This window comes from Triticum aestivum, chromosome 3D, assembly GCF_018294505.1.
Source record: "Triticum aestivum cultivar Chinese Spring chromosome 3D, IWGSC CS RefSeq v2.1, whole genome shotgun sequence".
NCBI lineage: Eukaryota > Viridiplantae > Streptophyta > Magnoliopsida > Poales > Poaceae > Triticum > Triticum aestivum.
In genome coordinates this window covers 68,925,869-68,946,114 of record NC_057802.1, presented here as the reverse complement: position 1 = coordinate 68,946,114, position 20,246 = coordinate 68,925,869, and the positions used below count along the sequence as shown (strand labels likewise).

General features: G+C 46.1%; 3 protein-coding genes across 3 annotated transcripts; 1 reads left to right on the top strand and 2 right to left on the bottom strand.

Annotated features, from left to right (window-relative positions):
* Window positions 1-2,503: 2,503 nt before the first annotated feature.
* LOC123077482 (polynucleotide 5'-hydroxyl-kinase NOL9) lies at window positions 2,504-7,550 on the top strand (the record flags this gene model as incomplete). The annotated part of the gene is given in 9 exon segments (XM_044499761.1): window positions 2,504-2,876; window positions 2,967-3,064; window positions 3,182-3,215; window positions 4,067-4,218; window positions 4,337-4,517; window positions 5,396-5,576; window positions 6,269-6,377; window positions 6,491-6,618; window positions 7,049-7,550. Coding segments are annotated over 9 exon segments (1,317 nt in total). The 3' UTR covers window positions 7,190-7,550.
* Window positions 7,551-7,846: 296 nt separating this feature from the next.
* LOC123077483 (17.5 kDa class II heat shock protein-like) lies at window positions 7,847-8,680 on the bottom strand. The gene has a single exon (XM_044499762.1). It carries the CDS (start codon window positions 8,530-8,532, stop codon window positions 8,050-8,052), a length of 483 nt encoding a protein of 160 aa, XP_044355697.1. The 5' UTR covers window positions 8,533-8,680; the 3' UTR covers window positions 7,847-8,049.
* Window positions 8,681-17,549: 8,869 nt separating this feature from the next.
* LOC123074158 (17.5 kDa class II heat shock protein-like) lies at window positions 17,550-18,324 on the bottom strand. Its single transcript, XM_044497075.1, has one exon. It carries the CDS (start codon window positions 18,190-18,192, stop codon window positions 17,710-17,712), a length of 483 nt encoding a protein of 160 aa, XP_044353010.1. The 5' UTR covers window positions 18,193-18,324; the 3' UTR covers window positions 17,550-17,709.
* Between the last annotated feature and the right edge of the window lie 1,922 nt (window positions 18,325-20,246).

Sequence of the window (20,246 nt, the reverse complement as noted above, 5' to 3'; positions counted from 1 at the left end):
CGCCCCCCGCCGCCCTCGCCGGAGCCCAGCCGAGCCCGCCGGAGCCCCGCCCCGACGAGGTATTACCTCGCCGTCGTTTGCCGGTTTTGTTAAAAAAAATCGTTCGTTTTAAAAAAAACCCTAGATCGGTTTATTTCTTCGGTTTTGTTATTTTGTGAACGTTCACCGACCCGTTCGTTTTAACGAACGCGTTCGTCGGATTTTCTCTGTTAACGAACGTCCGTTCGTTAACCGTTCGTCAGTTTTTCTTTTTCGTCGGATTTTTCCGCGATTATCTCAGATCTCGATTTCTGATCAGATCTTCGTTTCTGTTTAACTTTTCGCTCATTTATCGGAATCAGGCGATTCAAGCGCCTAGAGTTTCGTCTCGAAATTCTCTTTCCGTTTAACCTACTCAAATAAGTTTTTGCTACAGTAAAATTTGACCTAGATCCAGATTAGTAAACGGAGCTTGTTTCTTTCGCCGTTTGACTTTCGTTGCTTCGTTCGAGTTGATTCTTTTTGCAAACCAGAGTTCTTAAGTTGAATTTTCTGGTTGGATCTTTCATTCGAGTTTTACCTGTCCATTAGATAAGTACTTATTGTTTGCTTGTTTGTTTGCGATAGAGTACCCGGAGTGTGCCGCTTGTTACTTCGAATCGCTAGGTTTCGCGGATCATCAGCAAGGCAAGTAACACTTTGATCATATACCTTCCATACCCAGTTTTTATTGCATTAGATCTATTCCTCAAACATTGCATGATTAGGATCTAATTAAATTGTGGGTATTGGGAAGTAGTTGAGGTAGTACCTATTACCTGTTCTTTTTATCAAACCCTTGGGAGTTACTTCTACGATTGCTATTATATTGCCATGCTATGCTCGTAGACGTGGATTGGGTTTGAGAGACATTCACGACAGATGTGAGATTGTTAATAATGGTTTACTTAAGGTGGCAACTAAAACTCACATCTGGGTGGATTGAGGCACCTGGAGAACCCAGTGTTGTCTGTTTGTATAAGGACCGCCACCCAGGCTCAAAGGGATCATAAGATTATTCATGCTAGAAACTTCCGTGTGCAGCCACAAGCTATTATGGGCTCTAGCATAGTTGAGTAGGTTACATGATCTCTTGAAGAGGTGGGCTAGCAGATGTAGGGGAAAGTAGGTGTAACTGTCCACCCGGAGTAAAGAGTGATTGTTCCTGAAGGCTGTGTCTCGATCATCCGTTTCTCAAACATCATGTAGTGCGAGAATCAAGCGGAGGCGGTTGAGTCTTGTGGGGAAAAGTGCACAAACCTCTGCAGAGTGTACAAACTAATCATGGTTAGCCGTGTCCCCGGTTATGGACAACTTGAGTATCTAGTACCTGGATTATCATTTGAATCTCATCACCATGTTACTTTTAATTAATTTTGTTGGGTTAATGATGACTTTTAATTGGGATTGAGATGCTGTCAACCATCTCAATGTTTAACAACCACCATGATAGTTAAATAAAATTTATTCCTTTGCAGTAGGGAAAAATTGGCTTTTCGCAAAACTTTAACCATAGAGCTTTCCACCAGCCATATATGCATGTAGTATAGCATTATTATGTTCATTATTTCTCCATGTGTTATTTTGCCAGCATATTCCATGTGCTGACCCGTTTTCGGGCTGCAACGTTTCATGTTGCAGACTTTTCAGACGACGAGTAAGGTGCCTTAGGTCGTGGTCTTATACTCAGTGATGCCGTTGGAGTTGATGGACTCACTTATCTTCCAAGTCTTCCGCTGTTATCGTTTTAGATGGCCTTAAGCCATATTTATCATACTTATTCTCTTTGGAGATATTCGATGTAATAAGTGTGTGATTGCTACTCTGTTATAAATCCTCCATTTGTACTGTGCGTGTCAGCATTACTGATCCAGGGATGACACTGGTGCACAGCAGCACAGACCATTTGAGGTCTGGTCGCTACACTCTCTCTGTGCATTTTAAACCAAATAAAAAAACCTTACAAAAAATAAACTAAATGAAACCAATTTATGGTTTATGGTTTTCGGTACGGTACGAATTTTCCTTACCATTTTGAATTAAGATTTTTTCAAAAAAATATATATTTATATTTCTTAAGCAGACAACCATACAAGCAGTCGATCACGTGAGCACGTGAGCTTGTCTCGCTTGCATTATCCAACATTCAACCGCCCAAGCATAGTCTTATATAGACCTCACATCTACTGGATTGATCCAGTATGACAGATTTGAGGGGGTGATTGATCCGGTTTTAGACTTGAGGGGGGATTTGATCCAATTAGAAGGATTTGAGGGGGTAAAGTATACTTTTGGCCCACGGTGAACATTTGGCCCACGAACTCAAGTCCAGCCCAAACTGGCACCCACGGCGCCACGCAGCAAACCAGACACGCGGGCTGTGGGAGCAGCCGAGCACCTCGTCTCCTATTCTCCCTCCCCCGATTCCCAGCGGCGGCGGCGAGCGATTCCAGGTCCGGCGGCCGGCCCTCTCCCTCGGTCCCTCCCCGGCTCAGCCTCTAACCACCGCCGAAGAACCTCTCCTCCTCGAGCCTCTGCCCCCTCGGGCATCCCAGCGGCGCGGCAATGAAGCACCGCCGGCGGTCGAAGCAGCAGAAGCTCGACTCCCTACCTCCCCCTGCGTCCCCGGCCATCCGCGCTGCATGCCCCATCCCAAGCCCGAGCGCCAGCCCCAAAAGCCCTGCCCCCGCCACTCCTCCACCGGAGCAGGCGCCGGAAGTGGTAGTCCCTGACGACTGGGCCTTGGCCACCGAAGTCATCGCCTCCGACCTCTCATCTCCGGTCGTCCTCGTGTGCGGCCCCTCCAACAGCGGCAAGTCGACCTTCACCCGCCTCCTCCTCAACAAGCTGCTCCCCAGGTGACCATGCGAATCCAATTCACGACGACTGCATTAGCACTGTTACCACACTGTGTTATCTAACTGCTGGTGTGCTGTGCTGTTTTGCAGCTACGGGAGGATTGGGTATCTCGACACAGACGTGGGGCAGCCGGAGTTCTCGCCGCCGGGCTGTCTCTCTCTGCACATCGTTGATGAAGCTATCGCAGGTTCATACACCTTGCGCAGCCATAGGCTGTTAGTGGAGAGGATTTTATGTTGGGTGTTAGTGGTATGCTAGTTCCTCAGGTAGTCAGGTCACTGACATGTGTTATTTTTCTATGCAGATATGTGGAACCCGGTTCTGCGGGAGGCCGAAAGGTGTGATATTTTCTCGCTCTTTCTTCTAGCTTGCGAAGTGATTAATGGCGATTATTACTTGGGTTTAGGAATCTGTGCTTACTGCTTAGTAAGTTCTTGTTTTGATGTTTAAAATAGTGCCCTCAGGTGTGGGATTATTATTTTTTTATTCTAAGGGAGTAGTTCCTGGCCTCCCGGTCCTGTCTTTTCTAGAGGTGCATTGCAATGTTTGAATTCACATGAGAATTGATGTTTAAGAGCAAGGTTTCGTGCTTTAGGTGCTTCAGAATGAAAGAGCAACTTGACGAACAAAACCTCAAGGACATACTCCCTGGGATTGCAACTTTAGGTCGTTTCAATATTTCGACCAGCCAAACATTCTTTGACCATCACTATGAAATGTTTTGCAACCATTGATAACATGAACTTGATATTATATATCAGTTAGCAAATATACTTTTGTAATGTCTTCTTTATATTGTTTGAAGTAGCATATTTTCTTAGAAATTGATGGCTACAGTTTCACCTTGGAAAATGTGTCAATGTCCAGAACGACCTACATTTGTAGTCAGATAGAGTACTCCATAAACTATGTTTAGCTGTTGGTGTTAAGTTATCTGTTATCCTTTTCTCTTCGATCTGTTGCTCACCAATTCTCTTAATGCATGTTCTGTGTTATTATTGTTATTTGTGCATACAACAAATTCCTGTCAATCACGATATTAGGTTTTAGAGTCTTTGGAACTGTCAATGTGCTATTTGTATCACTAAGGTAGCCTTTTAGATTCCGATGAAGAGACATTTTCAGTTTACTATTTTTTGAACTTAGTTTCCTTTCTAATGCCTGCATTTCTTTATGTAAAACCCATCAGGTGCTGCTTCTACGGTGATATATCTTCAAAAGGGGATCCAGAATCATATCTGAACTCTTTATTTCTCTTGTATAACTACTTCGTTGAAAAATATCGTTGTCCTGGGAGTGAAGTGCTTCCTTTGATTGTCAATACTCCTGGATGGGTGAAAGGTATATATTAACAATCCTCTTAAGTTGCCCAGCTCTGTTTATCACATTAGGGCGTATATGTGTTTTCATTGTTCAGTGTTCACTGTTCTGAAGACCCTTTGTTTTCATCTTAATGCAGGTACTGGTTTTGATATGCTTGTAGAGATGCTAAGGTATATCTGTCCCACAATTGTTGTTCCGATACGCACCAGAATGCAGAGAAAGAATCTCCCTGATGGAATGTTTTGGTTAACCGGTGGGGAAACAGAACCTAAAGTGATTACAATTGATGCTGCAAGTCGTGATTCCTTGTCAAAATCGTAAGTATTCATATATTTTTTCCAGTTTAATGCTCAAGTAAATGTCAAAAACTGTTACAAGTTGAGTAGCTAAAAGACAGTCAAATAGTCTTCCTAGTGTTTTGATGAATATGGAGAAGGCCAGTGGCCTGGTGGTGGGGAGGCTGTTGAGCCTCCCTGCCCAGCTCGGTTCAGTCTTAGTACCATGAAATATTCTTCGCATTCATTTGATGACTTGATGTTGGTATACCGGTTGAGGCTCTTTAACCTCCCTGCGTATCTTGGTTCGAGTCCTAGGAGCAACATTGATGCCCATGTCCTTGTTTAGTGAATGCTACAGCTCCTGGACAGTTTTTTGTAAAGGCAAAAAACTTTGATGAATATCGTTGTTGACTAGCAAACAATAACTTCCGGTCTCTTGTATGAAGTACAAATAGATAAGATCAAATTTACAGACAGCAAATGAACAATGAGTACTGAATTTGCCATACTTTCTCCCTACGATTCTACCAGTTTCGATTGCGGTGGGCGCCTCTGTCCGCTCCATCCCAGGAGATTAGGAATTACTCATTGTAATTATAACTGGAAGAATATTTATCTTTCTCCCTGTCAAATTTAGTCCAATACATTGAAAGATAAGATAGTATATTTCCAGTCGTTTATGCCTGGTCATCTATAATGTTGTTGGTCCAAATACTAGTGCAACTATTTAGCTTCGTGTCTGTTGTCTTGTGCTTCTTTGATGAATAAGCTCCCTTTCCAGCTACAGATAAATTATTCATACTTATAGGCTCATATTCTACATCAAGTACTGTTTTTTTTTAAAGGACAGACCCAGTGCATAAAGTACTGTTTTTTAGTTGAGAAAAATATAGTAATGATGTATTTAAATTGTCAAGATCGTTAAAGCGGAAAGATGGGGGTGGAATGCGTGAACGGCGGCTTGTGGAGTACTTTAAACAATGTTTTTCAAGTGACATATCACTGGCAACAAACAAAGAGCTTGCTTATGCCCTAGCGTCACTGCCACCCTATGAAGTATCATTTTCAGATGTTACAGTTATGCATCTTCATTGCGAGGTTAGTTGTCTTTCCCGTCGACTATGCTCTGGAACATAATCTGGCTCACTTTTTTTAAACTTCTTTTAATTTGAACCCTTTTTTGGCTTATTGCAAGAAATACAGGCATCAACACCTCAGTAATTGTTACTTTGGTAGCCAATTGTTGATACCTTCGTAAGCACTGGGCTGGGCGATCCTTGTATGACCATGGCCTCTGCCTTCAGGATTAGTTATGTCATGCCTCAAATGTGCTGTTTGACCTGAGTAGAACCTCTGAGTTAGCTGAAGGTCGTTAGGCGTAAATTGAGTCTAGCAGTACTCCGCAGAGAAAGATAAGGTGCCAACCAAGCATGCAAGGGCAGTCAATGAAATTGTTAGGCAGATAATTCTATATTAGAAATGCTTGTAGTCCCAACTGAAGTACCATCCTGAATAGATATAATTAGTTTTCTGTAACATGTTGAGCTAGCTATTGAATTACTTAATGACTCATTAGTTTGATTTTTAACCCAAGATCTTTAATTTAGGACATTATTAAGAGTATGGTGTATTTATATGCCAAAAATCTACCCTGGGTTTTATTTTGCGTTGGTGATAAAGGATGGTGGAACGTGAAAAGTGGAAGATCCTGTGATTTCACTTCTATGTTTTTGAAAGCACTGAGCAGCAACAGACAAAATCATATTCTGCATATTGTTTTTTCTGTTCAGGTACCCCGTACTGAGATATGGCATAGTCTGAATGCAACCATAGTTGGCTTGGCAAGTAGTTGTGACACACCTGCGACAGCCCATGCAATTCCTTGGTGTGTTGGGCTTGGTACTCTCTCTCTCTCTCTCTCTGTGTGTGTGTGATGCACACATATTCATAATAAGCACCTACCGTATATTAAATTTGTGTAAACATTGATAATGGCATATAAACCTGCCCAGGTATTGTCAGAGGCATCGATGTGCAAAGGGGCCTGTTATATGTTATCACTCCTGTTGCTGTTGAACATCTTCAAAGCGTAGATCTGCTGCTGCAGGGTCTCATTGAGATTCCGCGATCTGTTCTGCAGGTAACCTTCTCCGAAGGATCTCTGTGATAGCCTAACGTATTAGAGATCATTTTGGTGTGCGAGCAAACAAATAATCGAGCGTTTCAACAAATTCAAACAAAACATTTGCTAATTCAGAAAGGAATAAACATTAGAGTTTGTTATGTCCTCTCTACCATAATCAGTTTTGAAGTTATAAAAAAAAATTAAATTTGTCGCGAATACTTCATCGTGCTTAATAGGCACTTCGCATACATATTGATGGTAGAAAAACAATTAAAAAAAACATAGTTGATGCCTCTAACGGAACGAGAGAATCAAGCTGTATCACATGTAACATATCAACTGCGTTGCAGCCAATTAGGTTTTAGATGCAACTACTAACTCTGTTGCGCCGCGAATTGAAATTTTGTTGCATCCCCGCTTAACCTTCTTTCTGCTGCCATTGCAGGTCAAGGGATGCGAGTCGCCGTACATGTCCACCAATGTGCGGGACAAGATAACGGGGAAGGATCTGTACGCGAGTAATCTCAACAGCCCACTGTCCAGACAGGATGACAGCGATTCCGATTCGGATGCAGATACTATGTAAACCTTGCATCATGTTCGTCGCTTCATTTTCGCTGGAGATGTATGGCGTTCGTTCTGCCTGACATCTTGAAGACACAACATGAAATTTTGATAGTGGACCATCTTATTTTGTGTACCCAGTAGTGAAATTTTTGCTCACCTTGAAGATTGAACTGATTTTTCTGCCTTGTGGTATGGCTGTGCGCTGCCATACTATTTGTAACAGAGCTCGGGGTACACATTCCTGGCCAAGGAAAAAAAAAACTGAAATCAGGTTTAGTTGTGTGGTTTTTTATTTCTGTTGAAATAAGGCCCTGCGTGAATCAGGCAGTTTTATTTTGCTCTGTGTCGAAATAAATAAATTTGAAAATCAGTTCAAGATACAGCACATCTCCAAATCAGCATATATCAAATTTCTGGGAAATAGGGCGTATCTTAAATTTCCTCGTACCTCAGTATCATATGTGTAATCGAATTTGGAAGTTTTTCTACCATATGAAGGGCAGATTGCAGGAGGAAACTTAATATGATTCATCCTTCACAAAAGCCAGACATCAAAACACAGCTGCTGAAAATTTCTCCAAAATTTGACAATTCTTGCTCCAATTTCCCGTTTAGGTACAACTGCAGTTTTCAAAATTTCCAAACCAATGGGCCTTCAACTTAAAAACGCGCTTCAAAACTTCAAGATTCGCATGTTTTATTCAGGCAAAGCAGGAGAACATCTGCACTTCCATTAACGAAGCATCAAACAACCATCAGTACGCACGAACAGACAGTCCACACCCTCTCTCAGATAACCATACTCCCATCACTCATACAGAGAACTCACTACCCACTCACTCTCGTCTCTGATTCGATTCGACGCGCACACGATGCATCTCAGGCGACCTGGACCTGGATGGTCTTGGGCTTCTTGGGCTCGGGCGGCGGCACCTTCTCGACGGAGACGGTGAGCACGCCGTCGTGGCACACGGCGGAGATCTTCTCCATGTCAGCATTCTCTGGCAGCACGAACTTGCGCATCAGCTCGCCCATGCGGCGCTCCATCCGCAGGTACTTGGCGTCCTCCTTCTCCTCCCTCCGCCGCTCGCCGCTAATGACCAGCACCCGCTCGTCCTCCACTTGCACCTGGATGTCGCCGGACCCGAGCCCCGGCATGTCCACCACGAACGCGTACGCGCCCGGCAGCTCCTTCACGTCGGCGGGGGTGGCCGCCATGGCGCGCGCGTCCCGGACGTAGGCGCGCGTCGGGCCCTGCTTCTCGCCGCCGGCGGTGTTGCCGGCCTCGCCGTCCGGGATGTCCAGCAGGTGCTGCAGGGCGGTCATCATCGGGTTCTCCAAGCCGAACACTATGCCCGCCATTCTCGTTCGATCGATCTCCTCGGGTTGGATTGCTTGTTGAATTTTGTGGAATGCTTTGGTGGGGATGCGATGGCGAGGAGGAGGGAGGGCGGGGAGTCTGGAAGGTGATGGAAACTTCTGAAAGGTGGTGGAACGAGTGCGAAGCAGTGGGGAGTCTTTCGGGCACCGATGGAGAAAGTTCTAAGGCGTGTTTGGTTCCAGTTTGGAATAGCAGTCGTGTTGCATGCCCTTCTCAATCCAATCTGGTTAAGAAAAAACAGGTCCTAATACGCCATATACAATTTGATTGGTTGCGTGCATCCTAGTCCCTGCATTAGGTAATACGCAAGTGCACTTTGTCTGGTTGGCTGCATTGGCCCTAGCGGCACATGAACATGGCGTTTGGTTGCATACGGCGTATATGTTGTGCTTACCTTGTATCCTAGTTGGTGAGCTTACCCATACCTAGCACACCAACGCCACAACACAGTAATGGTGACGAACTGGGCGAAGATGATGAAGTTCTTCAGCTTCAGGCCGAACTGACGATCCACTTTAGCAGCTTCCACTTTGACAACTCCAACCTTGGCACTGTCGACACTGCTGCCTCCGTCCTTTCGCACCCAGGCGGAGTAAGCTTGTTCTGCTGCCTGCTTAGTCTTGAACCCTCTATAATTGCTGTTGCTATACGATGGCACTTGTGCATTGGCTTCTTCCCATGAACTATAAACCCCTGGAATCTCACCAATGAACACGGCATACCACTTGCCCTAGCAATGCACAACAGCAAGAGTTGAAGCAGCAAATCAATGGAGCACAAGTAGCAAGCAAAGTAGCACACAAACAACAATGGAGCAGAAGAGAAGTAAAGCATGCATGCATGATCATACGGCATAGCAAGTTCTTCCTAGCACCACCTTGGTGTTAACCTACCACCACATCCAAAAGAGGGTGTCGTCCTACCACCGCAAGTTCACCGTCACCGTGAGGGGTTAGTATATACCACCTCACCAAAATATACAGACCATCAAATAGTTTTTGAGCCCTAGCTACACAAAATGTACGTCGTCATCATCACCGTCACCGTCGTCGTCGTCGCCACCACCATCGCCGTCGGGGATCATGCACGCTCACAGGCAGCACTACTCTAGTAGTAGTGCTTGCCCAGCCAGCTCCTGAGCCACAGCACCCTGTGAGCGTCGGCCATGGCAACGTACCCAACACCCTGGGCCTTGTTGTCAAGCAGGTGGCTGAGAGCTGCCATGAGAGCCTCGTCGCTGAAGCCACCCTGGGTCATGACAGCGGCATACAGGTCAGGGTGGACGTCGAGGGGCTTGCACTCCCTGGTGGCTGTTGCCACCTCCTTCACCGCCCCAGTCATGCTGCAGAAGACATTGATCTCCTCCTCCATCAGGCCTCCTCTCTTCCTCTTCCTATCAACGGGGTCAAATGGCTTGTCGAAGGGCTTCGCAGGGGGCTTGTCAGGGCCATCAAGGATCTCGACGTCCGGGGTCCCAGGGAAGTTAGGCATGGGAGAACCAAGAGGCTCCCCCGAGCCCATGGCATGCTTCCCAGTTGCCAGCCCTGAAGGAGAAGATGTGCTGCATCTGGTTGTAGTTCTGGATGAGTGTGTTGAGGAACTCAGCGTCCCTTGGGTGGTCCTAAGAATGAAACACAAGTGTTGTTAGTTGCGATTAGGAGTAGGTAATGGTGGACAGTATGAAAATGAAGAGGGTTGTGAGCTAACCGCGACATGGCCGGCGTAGTGCTCTGCCTCCAGAACTATGGAGCAAGTGTTCTCATCCCATGAGGCACCGCTAAGGTCTCTCAGCTTGGACACTTGGATCCATCGACTTCTCCACTTCCTCAGGTGGTTGTACACCTGGGTGGCAGACACCTCTTGCCCACAGAACTCGAACACCTGCTTCGCAACGGTGTTCAAGTGCACCTCCTTGAAGCCCTTGTCAGTCCTAACTCCACTAGAGATGAGCTCACACATCTTGTTCAGCACGAACGTGGACATGAACGGCTGCCACTTCATGTTGTTCGACCTACTATCCTTCTTTGCCTTTGCTGCTGCTAGCTTGAGTGCAGCGGCAGCAGCAGCAGCAGCAGCAACAGTAGTTGGCTCAACGAGCACTACTGGCACATAGAGGGAATCAGACTCGAACACCTCTGAATCAGGTGCCATCTCGGACATAGGCTGCGAGTCCTCGACAAACGATGGAGCAAACTGGCTGTCGGACACGACAAGGACCTGACTAAGATCTTGCGTCTGCGTGGTCATGTCCTACAATCGTAGCACACATTAACAGTGAGCATAGCACACAACATACCGGACAATCCATGAAAGCAGGAGCATACATGTACATGGTTCATCACTATCATAGCAAGCACATGCTTCATCACTATCATACTAAGCATACTAGACAATCTATGAGCAGGAACATACATCTAAAACAAACAGCATGCTACAAATGGACCACCAATAGCTACAAATCACAGATCTGAGCATGATTCAACACAAGCACAAGGTTCAACTTCAAACTCTACTACTAATCTAGCCTACCACATGCTTGAACATCTAGCCCTACCACAAATTGTAACCGCATCATAGCAACCAACCATATCAGCTCACAGATCAGACCACTAATCAACCATGCATCTAGATCAAACCCTAGCTGCAGCTCAGATCTAGCTAGAAGGAACAGAGAGAAAGGGGGATTGAATTCACAGAGGCCATGGCTGCAGCTTGAGGACGAGGGGGGACGGTGGTGGAAGATGAACGTCGGCCGGCGAAGGAGCTCCGACGCCGTGGACAGCCGGCCGATGAAGATGCGCCGCTTACCTGCTCGTCGGTGCCGATGCGCGTCGGCGGGAAAGCGCGAACGGAGGAAGAATGGCGGCGGGAGTTGGGGCGGTGAGGGAGGGGCTAAATAGGGGGTGGAGCGGCGGGAGGTGAGCCGAAATCCTCCCGCCGATTTTTCGGCGACGCGGGCGAGCTCGCGCCATCTCCCCTGCTCGCACGAGGGGAGAAGCGCGTCGCCCTCCCCTGCCTCGTCCTGGCCAGGCTCGCGAGCTACTGCCGATTCGTGCGTTGCCCCTGGGCCTGGCCTGGACGTGCTTTAAGCTTCGTGCGATGCGGGCCGCACAGTGAATGCAGAAAACCAAACGGGCCAAATTCTTCCCGCCCGGGCCAGGCTGGGCCTCATGCGGGCAACCAAACACGTCCCTAGAGGTTCGACCTTCAGAATTGGTTGTGCAGTAGCCTTGGGCCCACATGTCATTCGGTGCAGCAGAGAGATGTCTTTTTCTAGGACTAGGATACGCATAGAGAGATTTTCGTTGTGAAAAAAGTGCATACATATATTTTTTTAGGGGCAAAGGCTTTTATACCAAAACCACTATATCTCGAAAAGTTTTTGCCTCCAGGTTTTTTACCCACTTATGTGAAAGTGACTTCTTGATCAGCTGGATGGCAACACGTGTATTATTTTGGTGGATTACCTTGTAGAATCACGCGATGGCCGTTGGCCTTCGATGAAAATTTTGTTAACTGGTTCGCATTTTCCGTGTGCATTTGGGTGTCTTTAGCGATTTTGGTTCAGATAATTGTTTGATCTTGAAAGCAACCTATTGGCGTTTGGGCTGTTGACACGTGCATTTTTTTTGGGTATGTGGCTGTGTACAAATGCATGTGTGGGCGTATATGCATCGGCTAAATTTTTTGAACGTGCTTGCTTTACTGACGTTTGCTTCTAGCCGTTTATGTTGTAATTAAGTCGGCCATGTGGCGTGTTGGTTTTTAGTTTTGCTTTCGTCGTCGGGAACAGATAAGAAACAAGCAAATCGATGCTTAGCAAAGGAACGTTGGCAAATTAGTCACCGCATGCATGCAGACCAATCGGAACACATTGCTTGGATATGCGGCCGACCTATAGCAGTCTGACGAAGCGGTGATCGGGGGATGGGTAACTACGTCCAGTTACAAGGCACATGAGCAGGCAGCGGGATGGGCAACTACAACCAATTACAAGACGACAGAGGGATATGGCCAAGACAGCCACCGCACCGCTCGGGCGCGATTCTAGGCTAGATACGGGACATTCCTTCTGTCTCCCTCGCATGTGCGCTACATGCATCCCATCCAATCCACCGCTTTCGTTGCTTTCTTATCTGCCTCACTGCTTACTTCTCCTTCCTTATCTCTTCTTCTTCTGGATGCCTCTACGGTTTACCGCCCATGATGATCGAGGTGTTTTCCGGAAGATTCCGGTTGAATCGTCCACCGCCATAAGCATCTATAAATATCTCCTTCCTCTTCTCTGTGGTCATCACTCGCTTTCGCATCTCGACCGAAGTACCACCGAGAAATAGCATCAGCGCAAAACATCGAGCCTCTCTCCGATTCTCTCGTGTGGGATGGAAAGGAGCTTCGTTTACCGCCTCGTCGGGCATGCCCCTCCCTCCTAGGCCCCTCCTTTCTTCGACGTGCAGTACGGAGCAAGCTCGGACATCGCGAGTTGTGGAGCCGCGCTCCAAGGTTCAGAGTGGCTTCCCGCGGGCTCTCCCCACGCTGCACCTCCGGGCTTGCTGGGGAGGAGCTGCATCCAGCCTCCGTCGCTGCTACTCCGCCGAGCGAGAAACTGCATCATTGTCGCTACCATGTGGAGATTGTCGACGTCCAGCACGGGACAGCGAGGTGTTCGACGGTCGACGGGCACGCCAGCGAGCTGGTTCCACTTGGACGCCTCAAAGGCATGGGTGACCGCCGGCGACGTGTCCCTGGCGTCGCTGGACACGATCGCTTCCCTGGAGTAGTCGGCGATGGTGCACGAGATTGGCCTCGGTCATTTCTTGGTGATAGTAAAAAAATGTATGAAAGAAGGAAAAAATTATTAACTACATACGTCTGACTATTTGCGTCTCTTTACTACTTTATCATAGGAGCTAATCCAATGGGAGGCTACATCAGATGATCTAATCTGGCAATGACTCGCACCACGTTCGGCAAAATAAATCATCCCTACAAGAGATGTGTCATCGTATATTCCCCTCTTTGTTCACATGCATCACCCTTCCATCTTTTTTTCCCTACATCCATAGTTTTTCATGTGATCATCTGGCATCCTAAAATAACAACACTTATTACATAGAAGAAACATAATCCATATAACCGCACCGTATCGACGGGCGCGGCGTGCCGCCGCACAGGGGTAAGCTAGTACAGAACTACGGAACTACTTCTCTGTTCCATGATGTAATAATGTAAGACATTTTTTAAAAAAAAGGCTTACATCATAGAACGAAGGAAGTAGTAAATGTTGCTTGTGCGCCACACACGTGTTCAGAACAATAATCATGTGGGTGTGGCTAGATATCAGGTGACTAAGAAGTAACATAGAATATAAGAAGAAACAAGAAAAAGCTTTTTTTTTTTGCATAAATCTTCACGCAAGATCGAATGAATATAGCATCGACTGAGACTTATGTCTCAGTCGATTGAGACTTAGCAATAATAATGTGATGATTTGGACAATGTAGTGATACACAAATAATTATACTACCTAGTACTACCTCATTTTGGTAGGTTAAACTAGCCTACCAAAATGTCTTATATTTCTTATATTTTGAAATGGAGGTAGCAGCTACTTACAGATAGAAGAGAAGGTTTGGTGGGGAGAGGCGTTTTGGCTCCCGGGAGCATGTGCCCTTAGATGAACAGTAATGTGAAAAAATAGTAAATGTTTTCAAAAAATTCTGAATTTTTTTTATGGATGTTCGTGTTAGTGTCGCAAGCATACTTGACAATTTTCATGCGAAACGGGGAAAACAAATTTGGGGTGACATAGGCGTAACATTTGGTGTTCAATTTGCTTAACCTTTTGCCCTGAAAATTTACAGGTAGCATTTGGATGTGACTAAGAACACATAAATTTCTTGTCTTCACTTATTTGACATTTCAAAAATTATTTTGGGCCCGGGAGCACGTGCTCCTTGGAGCTGAATTGAATTTCTGAATTACCACATACTCCCTCCGTTTCAAAATAGATAACCCAACTTTGTACTAAAGTTGGTACAAAGTTGAGTCATCTATTTTAGAACGGAGGGAATAGATATGTATATCTTGGATGTAGGTTTAAGGACCACGATAAAAAAAACATAGTGCGATTCTATCTCATCATGTGCACCTTTTCTTTTTCACATGTCATACAATGGAACTCTATTTCTTCAAAATCCATACGAAGACGTGTAGAACAAAGGTCTTCAAGATAGAGTAAACAAAGGCCTTAAAATTGCCACAAAGGCCTTAGTCATACAACACACATGCAACTCTGGTTCTTCAATACCGTGCCAAGTTTCAAAGGTTACAATTGAGAACGACTATTTCAGGCTCGAAAAGGTTTCTCTTCGGTCAGTTTTCCCTCCACTGTTCGATATGCATCCAACAGGCCCGTAACCTTTTTTCTTCCTCCATGCCCAATGCCATCACACATGAACGCCCACACTGCAGCCTCACCGCCCTTATCAGCCCGAGCCGCCGCCACCGTCGCCGGTCATTCCTCTAACCCACCTCCACCCGAACCCCACAACTCGCAGCATCCTACATGTCCTCCGTCGACGATGCCATGACAACTTGCGTCGTCCCTGCCTCCGTCTAGGACCTGGCTCTACATCTTGGAGACACCGCGACAGGCAGTGTCACCTCCATCTCGGCCTTAGCGTCGTCTCACCTACTTCTCAGTCACATGTTGACTGACGTGGCTGAAAATTCCAGTCAGCTGATAAATAGCAAACACAATTATAATTACACGAAATAACTTCACTTCTATAGGGGAAGGGTCTCAAAAGAATTTAATGACACCCTCGCTATAAAATTCGTAGATCAGGATGTTGACTTTTCCAAGGGTTGATTATGAACCAACAGTTTCATATAGAAATAGGAGATTACAAACAAGAACCAAGAAAAAAGAGCATACAAGGAAGCTATCACACCATACCTCTCTAGGTGATTTTTTGTTTTTTCACAAATTGTACAACTTCTGCCCTTTTGGGGAGATGTCAAATTACCAAATCCCTCATTACATCCTTCGGCTTGGGACGCACACAAAACTATAGAGTTATACATTTTATGCAAAAGGGATTAAATCAAATAAAGCCATTCAGGAAAAAGGCCACGAAAAGATTTCACGTCCACTAAGAAAAGATAAATGAATTAAAACAATTTTCTTAAGGTACACCTTGCTATTAATAAGACCATTCTTGTTTCCAAACTGCGAGGACCACTCTTGTTTCTATTAGCAGAGAAAAAAAGGTAACATAGTTTGAGGCTAAGCTCTAATTACACCTTTTGTGGGGAGTGGTGAAAAAACCCATTAGTCACCATCATATTGGACTGCCCTAGCAAAAGCTCGCTCAGACACGCATTAACTCTTTAATTCTGTAAATATCATTTTCAATCCGAAGAAATACCTTTTGGCTCTTGGGTGTAGGTGCAACCTATATGGGGCCAGGAAAGGTCAAAAAGCTCTTAAATATTTTTAGAAACAAAGTTGACGTTCAATTGTACTTGTTTAAAAAGTTTCATTAAGAAAAAACTCCCGTCGCCTTTAGTGCAAAGAAAAATCAAGGACAAAAGCATGAATATTAGCTTGTATATAGTGCTGATTTTTCCACCTAGAATAGAATGAAAGTCATTCATTAACAAAAAGTTTCCTAATTTATCACTTTTTTCAAAATTGCTATTTTTCTTCCCATATAGGGTGCACCTACACCCGAGAGCCAAAGGTGCTTGTCCCAGCTCTGGGGTGCAAGTGCACCTGATATGATATTTTTTTAGTAATTCCAAAAAGAGTCAAAAAAGACAAAACATTTTGGTAAACAAAGTTGACCTTCTGTTGTATGAAAATTTCAAATGGAGCCCGAGCTCCATGGAGGTCTTAATTTGAAAACTTTGAAATTCAAACTTTCCAGCTTTAAAAAATTCTGAAAAAATACACATATACCTAGAGACATAATATACATTTGTGTTAATTTTCTGGTCAAATATGATGGCTACAAAAAAGACAATTTTGTGCATTTTTAGCATATGTATTGTTGATCCTCAAAGGCCGTCACCTTTTTTGTGAAGCTCAAATTTTAAGGTATATCATCCTATATTTTTACACACATACACATTATATCCTTGACTCCTTGTATACAAGCATACTGATTTTTTAGTTTTTTAAATTAAAAAATGTTTTTTTAACTAAGGCCTCTATTGGATTTGGTCTCCAAAATGTCCTACTCTCGTTGTATTTGTATAAAAACTTTGGCCAAGAAATTGCTTTCACGGGAAATGACTTTCACAATATTTTCGGTGAAAAAGATCAACAATATATACAAGTTATTATTCACGTTTTTCGTCGTCTGATTTTTATTTTCCGAAGTTGACGGGACCTTTTTTTTTCTTGGCATAACAGAAGGTCAAATTTGTTTTTGAAAATGTTTCAGATTTTTTATGTTTTTGTTTGGAATTACCTCCCACATATGTACTCACACCCGAGAGTACCACGGCATTTCCCAAGTTCTGTCAAGATAAAGAAGTTTGTGCATATAACACATCACTCTTTTAGCCCCCACACAATCATGGCTGCTTTATTTTTCGTTGTGTCAAAATAAATGTATTTGAAAATCAGTTCATAATACACTGAATCGGTTATCTCACATATCCTCATACCTCGATTAATCGAATTTGGAGATTCTCACATGTTTCTTGTGCAAGAAAAAAAGATTGTCACATGTTTCTTTCACGCAAAGCAGAATAACATTTCTGAATTCTTAATTCTAATTAGAATTTATTTTTTCTATCTTCCCAGGCAGCCATTTGTCAAGATGAAAATGCAAGACATCCAGGATTTTTCTCCCTGGTGTCAGAGCTAGTTCGTTTTCCACCTAATTTTTGCTATTCCACATGTTGTGGTCTTATCCAGTTTTCCTGAATTACATGTTTCTGAATTTTCTGAACACGGGTATCTTGGATTTTTCAATCGAAAATGTGGCCGAGAGAATCGCATGTTTTATTCAGGCGAAACCAGAGAACATCCCCAATTCCCCATTTCCATTAACGAAACAGCAAACCATCCATTACTCATCACAGGAAACTCGCTACTCACTCACACTCTGCTTCGATTCGACCCGCACACCATGCATCTCAGCTCAGGCGACCTGGACCTGGATGGTCTTGGGCTTCTTCGGCTCGGGCGGCGGCAGCTTCTCGACGGTGACGGTGAGCACGCCGTCGCGGCACGCGGCGGAGATCTTCTCCATGTCGGCGTTCTCTGGCAGCACGAACTTGCGCATCAGCTTCCCCATGCGGCGCTCCATCCGCATGTACTTGGCTTCCTCCTTCTCCTCCCTCCTGCGCTCGCCGCTGATCACCAGCACCCGCTCGTCCTCCACCTGCACCTTGATGTCGCCGGACCCCAGCCCCGGCATGTCCACCACGAACGCGTACGCGCCCGGCAGCTCCTTAACGTCGGCCGGGGTGGCCGCCATGGCGCGCGCGTCCCGGACGTAGGCGCGCGTCGGGCCCTGCTTCTCGCCGCCGGCGGTGTTGCCGGCCTCGCCGTCCGGGATGTCCAGCAGGTGCTGCAGCGCCGTCATCATCGGGTTCTCCAAGCCGAACACCATGCCCGCCATTCTCGCTCGCGGATCTTGAGCTCGGTCGATCTCCTCGGGTTGGTCTTGCGTTGGATTGCTGGTTGAATTTTGTCGAATGCTTTGGTGGGGATGAGATGGCGAGGGAGTTTATGTAGGTGGCTGGAGCGGCGAGTCTGGAAGGCGATGGAAACTTCTGAAAGGGGGTCTTTCGACCGCTGATGGCGAATGTTCTAGAGGTTCGACCTTCGGAATTGTTGTGCGGTGGCTTTGGGCCCCACATGTCATTCGTGGCAGCAGAGAGCGAGATAATTTTTTCCTATAGAATACGCAAAGATAGGTTTTCTTTCTTTCTGAAAAAGCGCACGCCGAGATATTTTTTAGGTGCAAAGGGACTTCTATTCTGAATTCTACTCCCTCCGTCCTAAAATAAGTGTCTCAACTTTGTACTAATTTTAGTACAAAGTTGTATTAAGCACATCTCCAACAGCAACCCACAAAAAATCTCTCCCATCCGTCCGCGGAGAGGGAGGGTCCAGTCCGTGGACACTGCGGGAGGTAACATCCAACGCTAGCCGCATACATTTTCACAACAAATTAAATCAACCGGACGAAATTCGTGCAAACAAGTGCAGATTAGATATAAACACAACGGATTTCATTGAAAGTAGGATACTTTGGACATAAAACTGGACGATATTTCGCCCGGTGAACTAAAACCCTAAAACTAAATCCCTAAACTATCCTAATACTTCACGGTGACCTCGTAGCCAATGCCGGGCTGGTCGGCAACTCCTCCTTCGTCATCGTCGCCCGACCCGCCGCCGCCGTCGTCGTCGGGCTTTGGGGCGGCGGAAGGTGGTGGCGTCGCGGTAGGGCTTTCCGGCGTCCGCCTAACGCTCACGGATAATCCTCTCCGCCGCCTCCTGCGCCATGCGCAGTGCGGCCTCGGCCATCGAGGACGTGGGCTGGGGGAGAGGGCGGCTGCCGTTGGAGGCGTCGACTTCGGCGGCAGCGATCTCGACGAGGGACCATTCCTCGCCGTACCTAGCCATTTCCTCATTGAGGCGGCGGAGACGGTGCTTGGCCGTCTTCGATGTCGTCACGGAGCGGTCTAGGGCCCAGGCATACGACAGGTATGGGTCCGCCACGATGTGTGGTGGCGGGACGCCGGAGTCCGCGAACTGGGATCGGCGCGCGGCGTTGCACCTGTCTCGTCGACGCTGCTCCCGGTCGGCGTACTCCCGCGCTGTCATGGCGCTCCAGGACGACGACGATGACGAGGAGGCACCGTGGAGGTAGTGCAGAATGCGTCCGCGCCTTGGGCAGGGGTCGCGGCGAGCGGCGGTCCTGTTGGAAATATGCCCTAGAGGCAAAATAAATTGGTTATTACCATATTTCCCTATTCCTGATAAATGTTTATTATTCATGCTAGAATTGTATTGACCGGAAACTTAAATACATGTGTGAATAGATAAACAAAACCGTGTCCCTAGTGATCCTTGATGTCTACTACGCAACCTTCTTCTTGTAGACGTTGTTGGGCCTCCAAGTGCAGAGGTTTCTAGGACAGTAGCAAATTTCCCTCAAGTGGATGACCTAAGGTTTATAATTCCGTGGGAGGCGTAGGATGAAGATGGTCTCTCTCAAGCAACCCTGCAACCAAATAACAAAGAGTCTCTTGTGTCCCCAACACACCCAATACAATGGTAAATTGTAGGGATATTTAAATTAGTGCCCCTGGTTCCTTAGTTGTGCTCACTTTTCCCCACGCTCCAAACTTTTGCTCACTTTTCCCCTCTTCCTTAGCTGAAACTCTCACAAATGCTCATAGCGGGCGTTTGCCGTCTTGACCGTCCATTGACCGTTAATTGCTGACGAGTGGGGCCGAGTCTTCGTCTGACTGTTGCTTGCTGACGGGTGGGACCGCAAGGAGACACGTATTGGGCAGCTTGTCTGAATCTGAAACACAATCTAGATAGGCCGCACTGCACCGCGCCGCCCCTCCCCCTCCGCCGGCGTCGTGCCGCGTCCACCACAGTTGTTTCCTCCACCCTATGCCCCTATTCAGTTCGTCGGCGACGCCGCGTCTCCGC

What these genes read in the sequence shown, in the direction of transcription:
- LOC123074158 (XM_044497075.1), bottom strand. Translation starts at nt 18,192, where the DNA reads ATGGCGGGCATGGTGTTCGGCTTGGAGAACCCGATGATGACGGCGCTG.
- LOC123077483 (XM_044499762.1), bottom strand. Translation starts at nt 8,532, where the DNA reads ATGGCGGGCATAGTGTTCGGCTTGGAGAACCCGATGATGACCGCCCTG.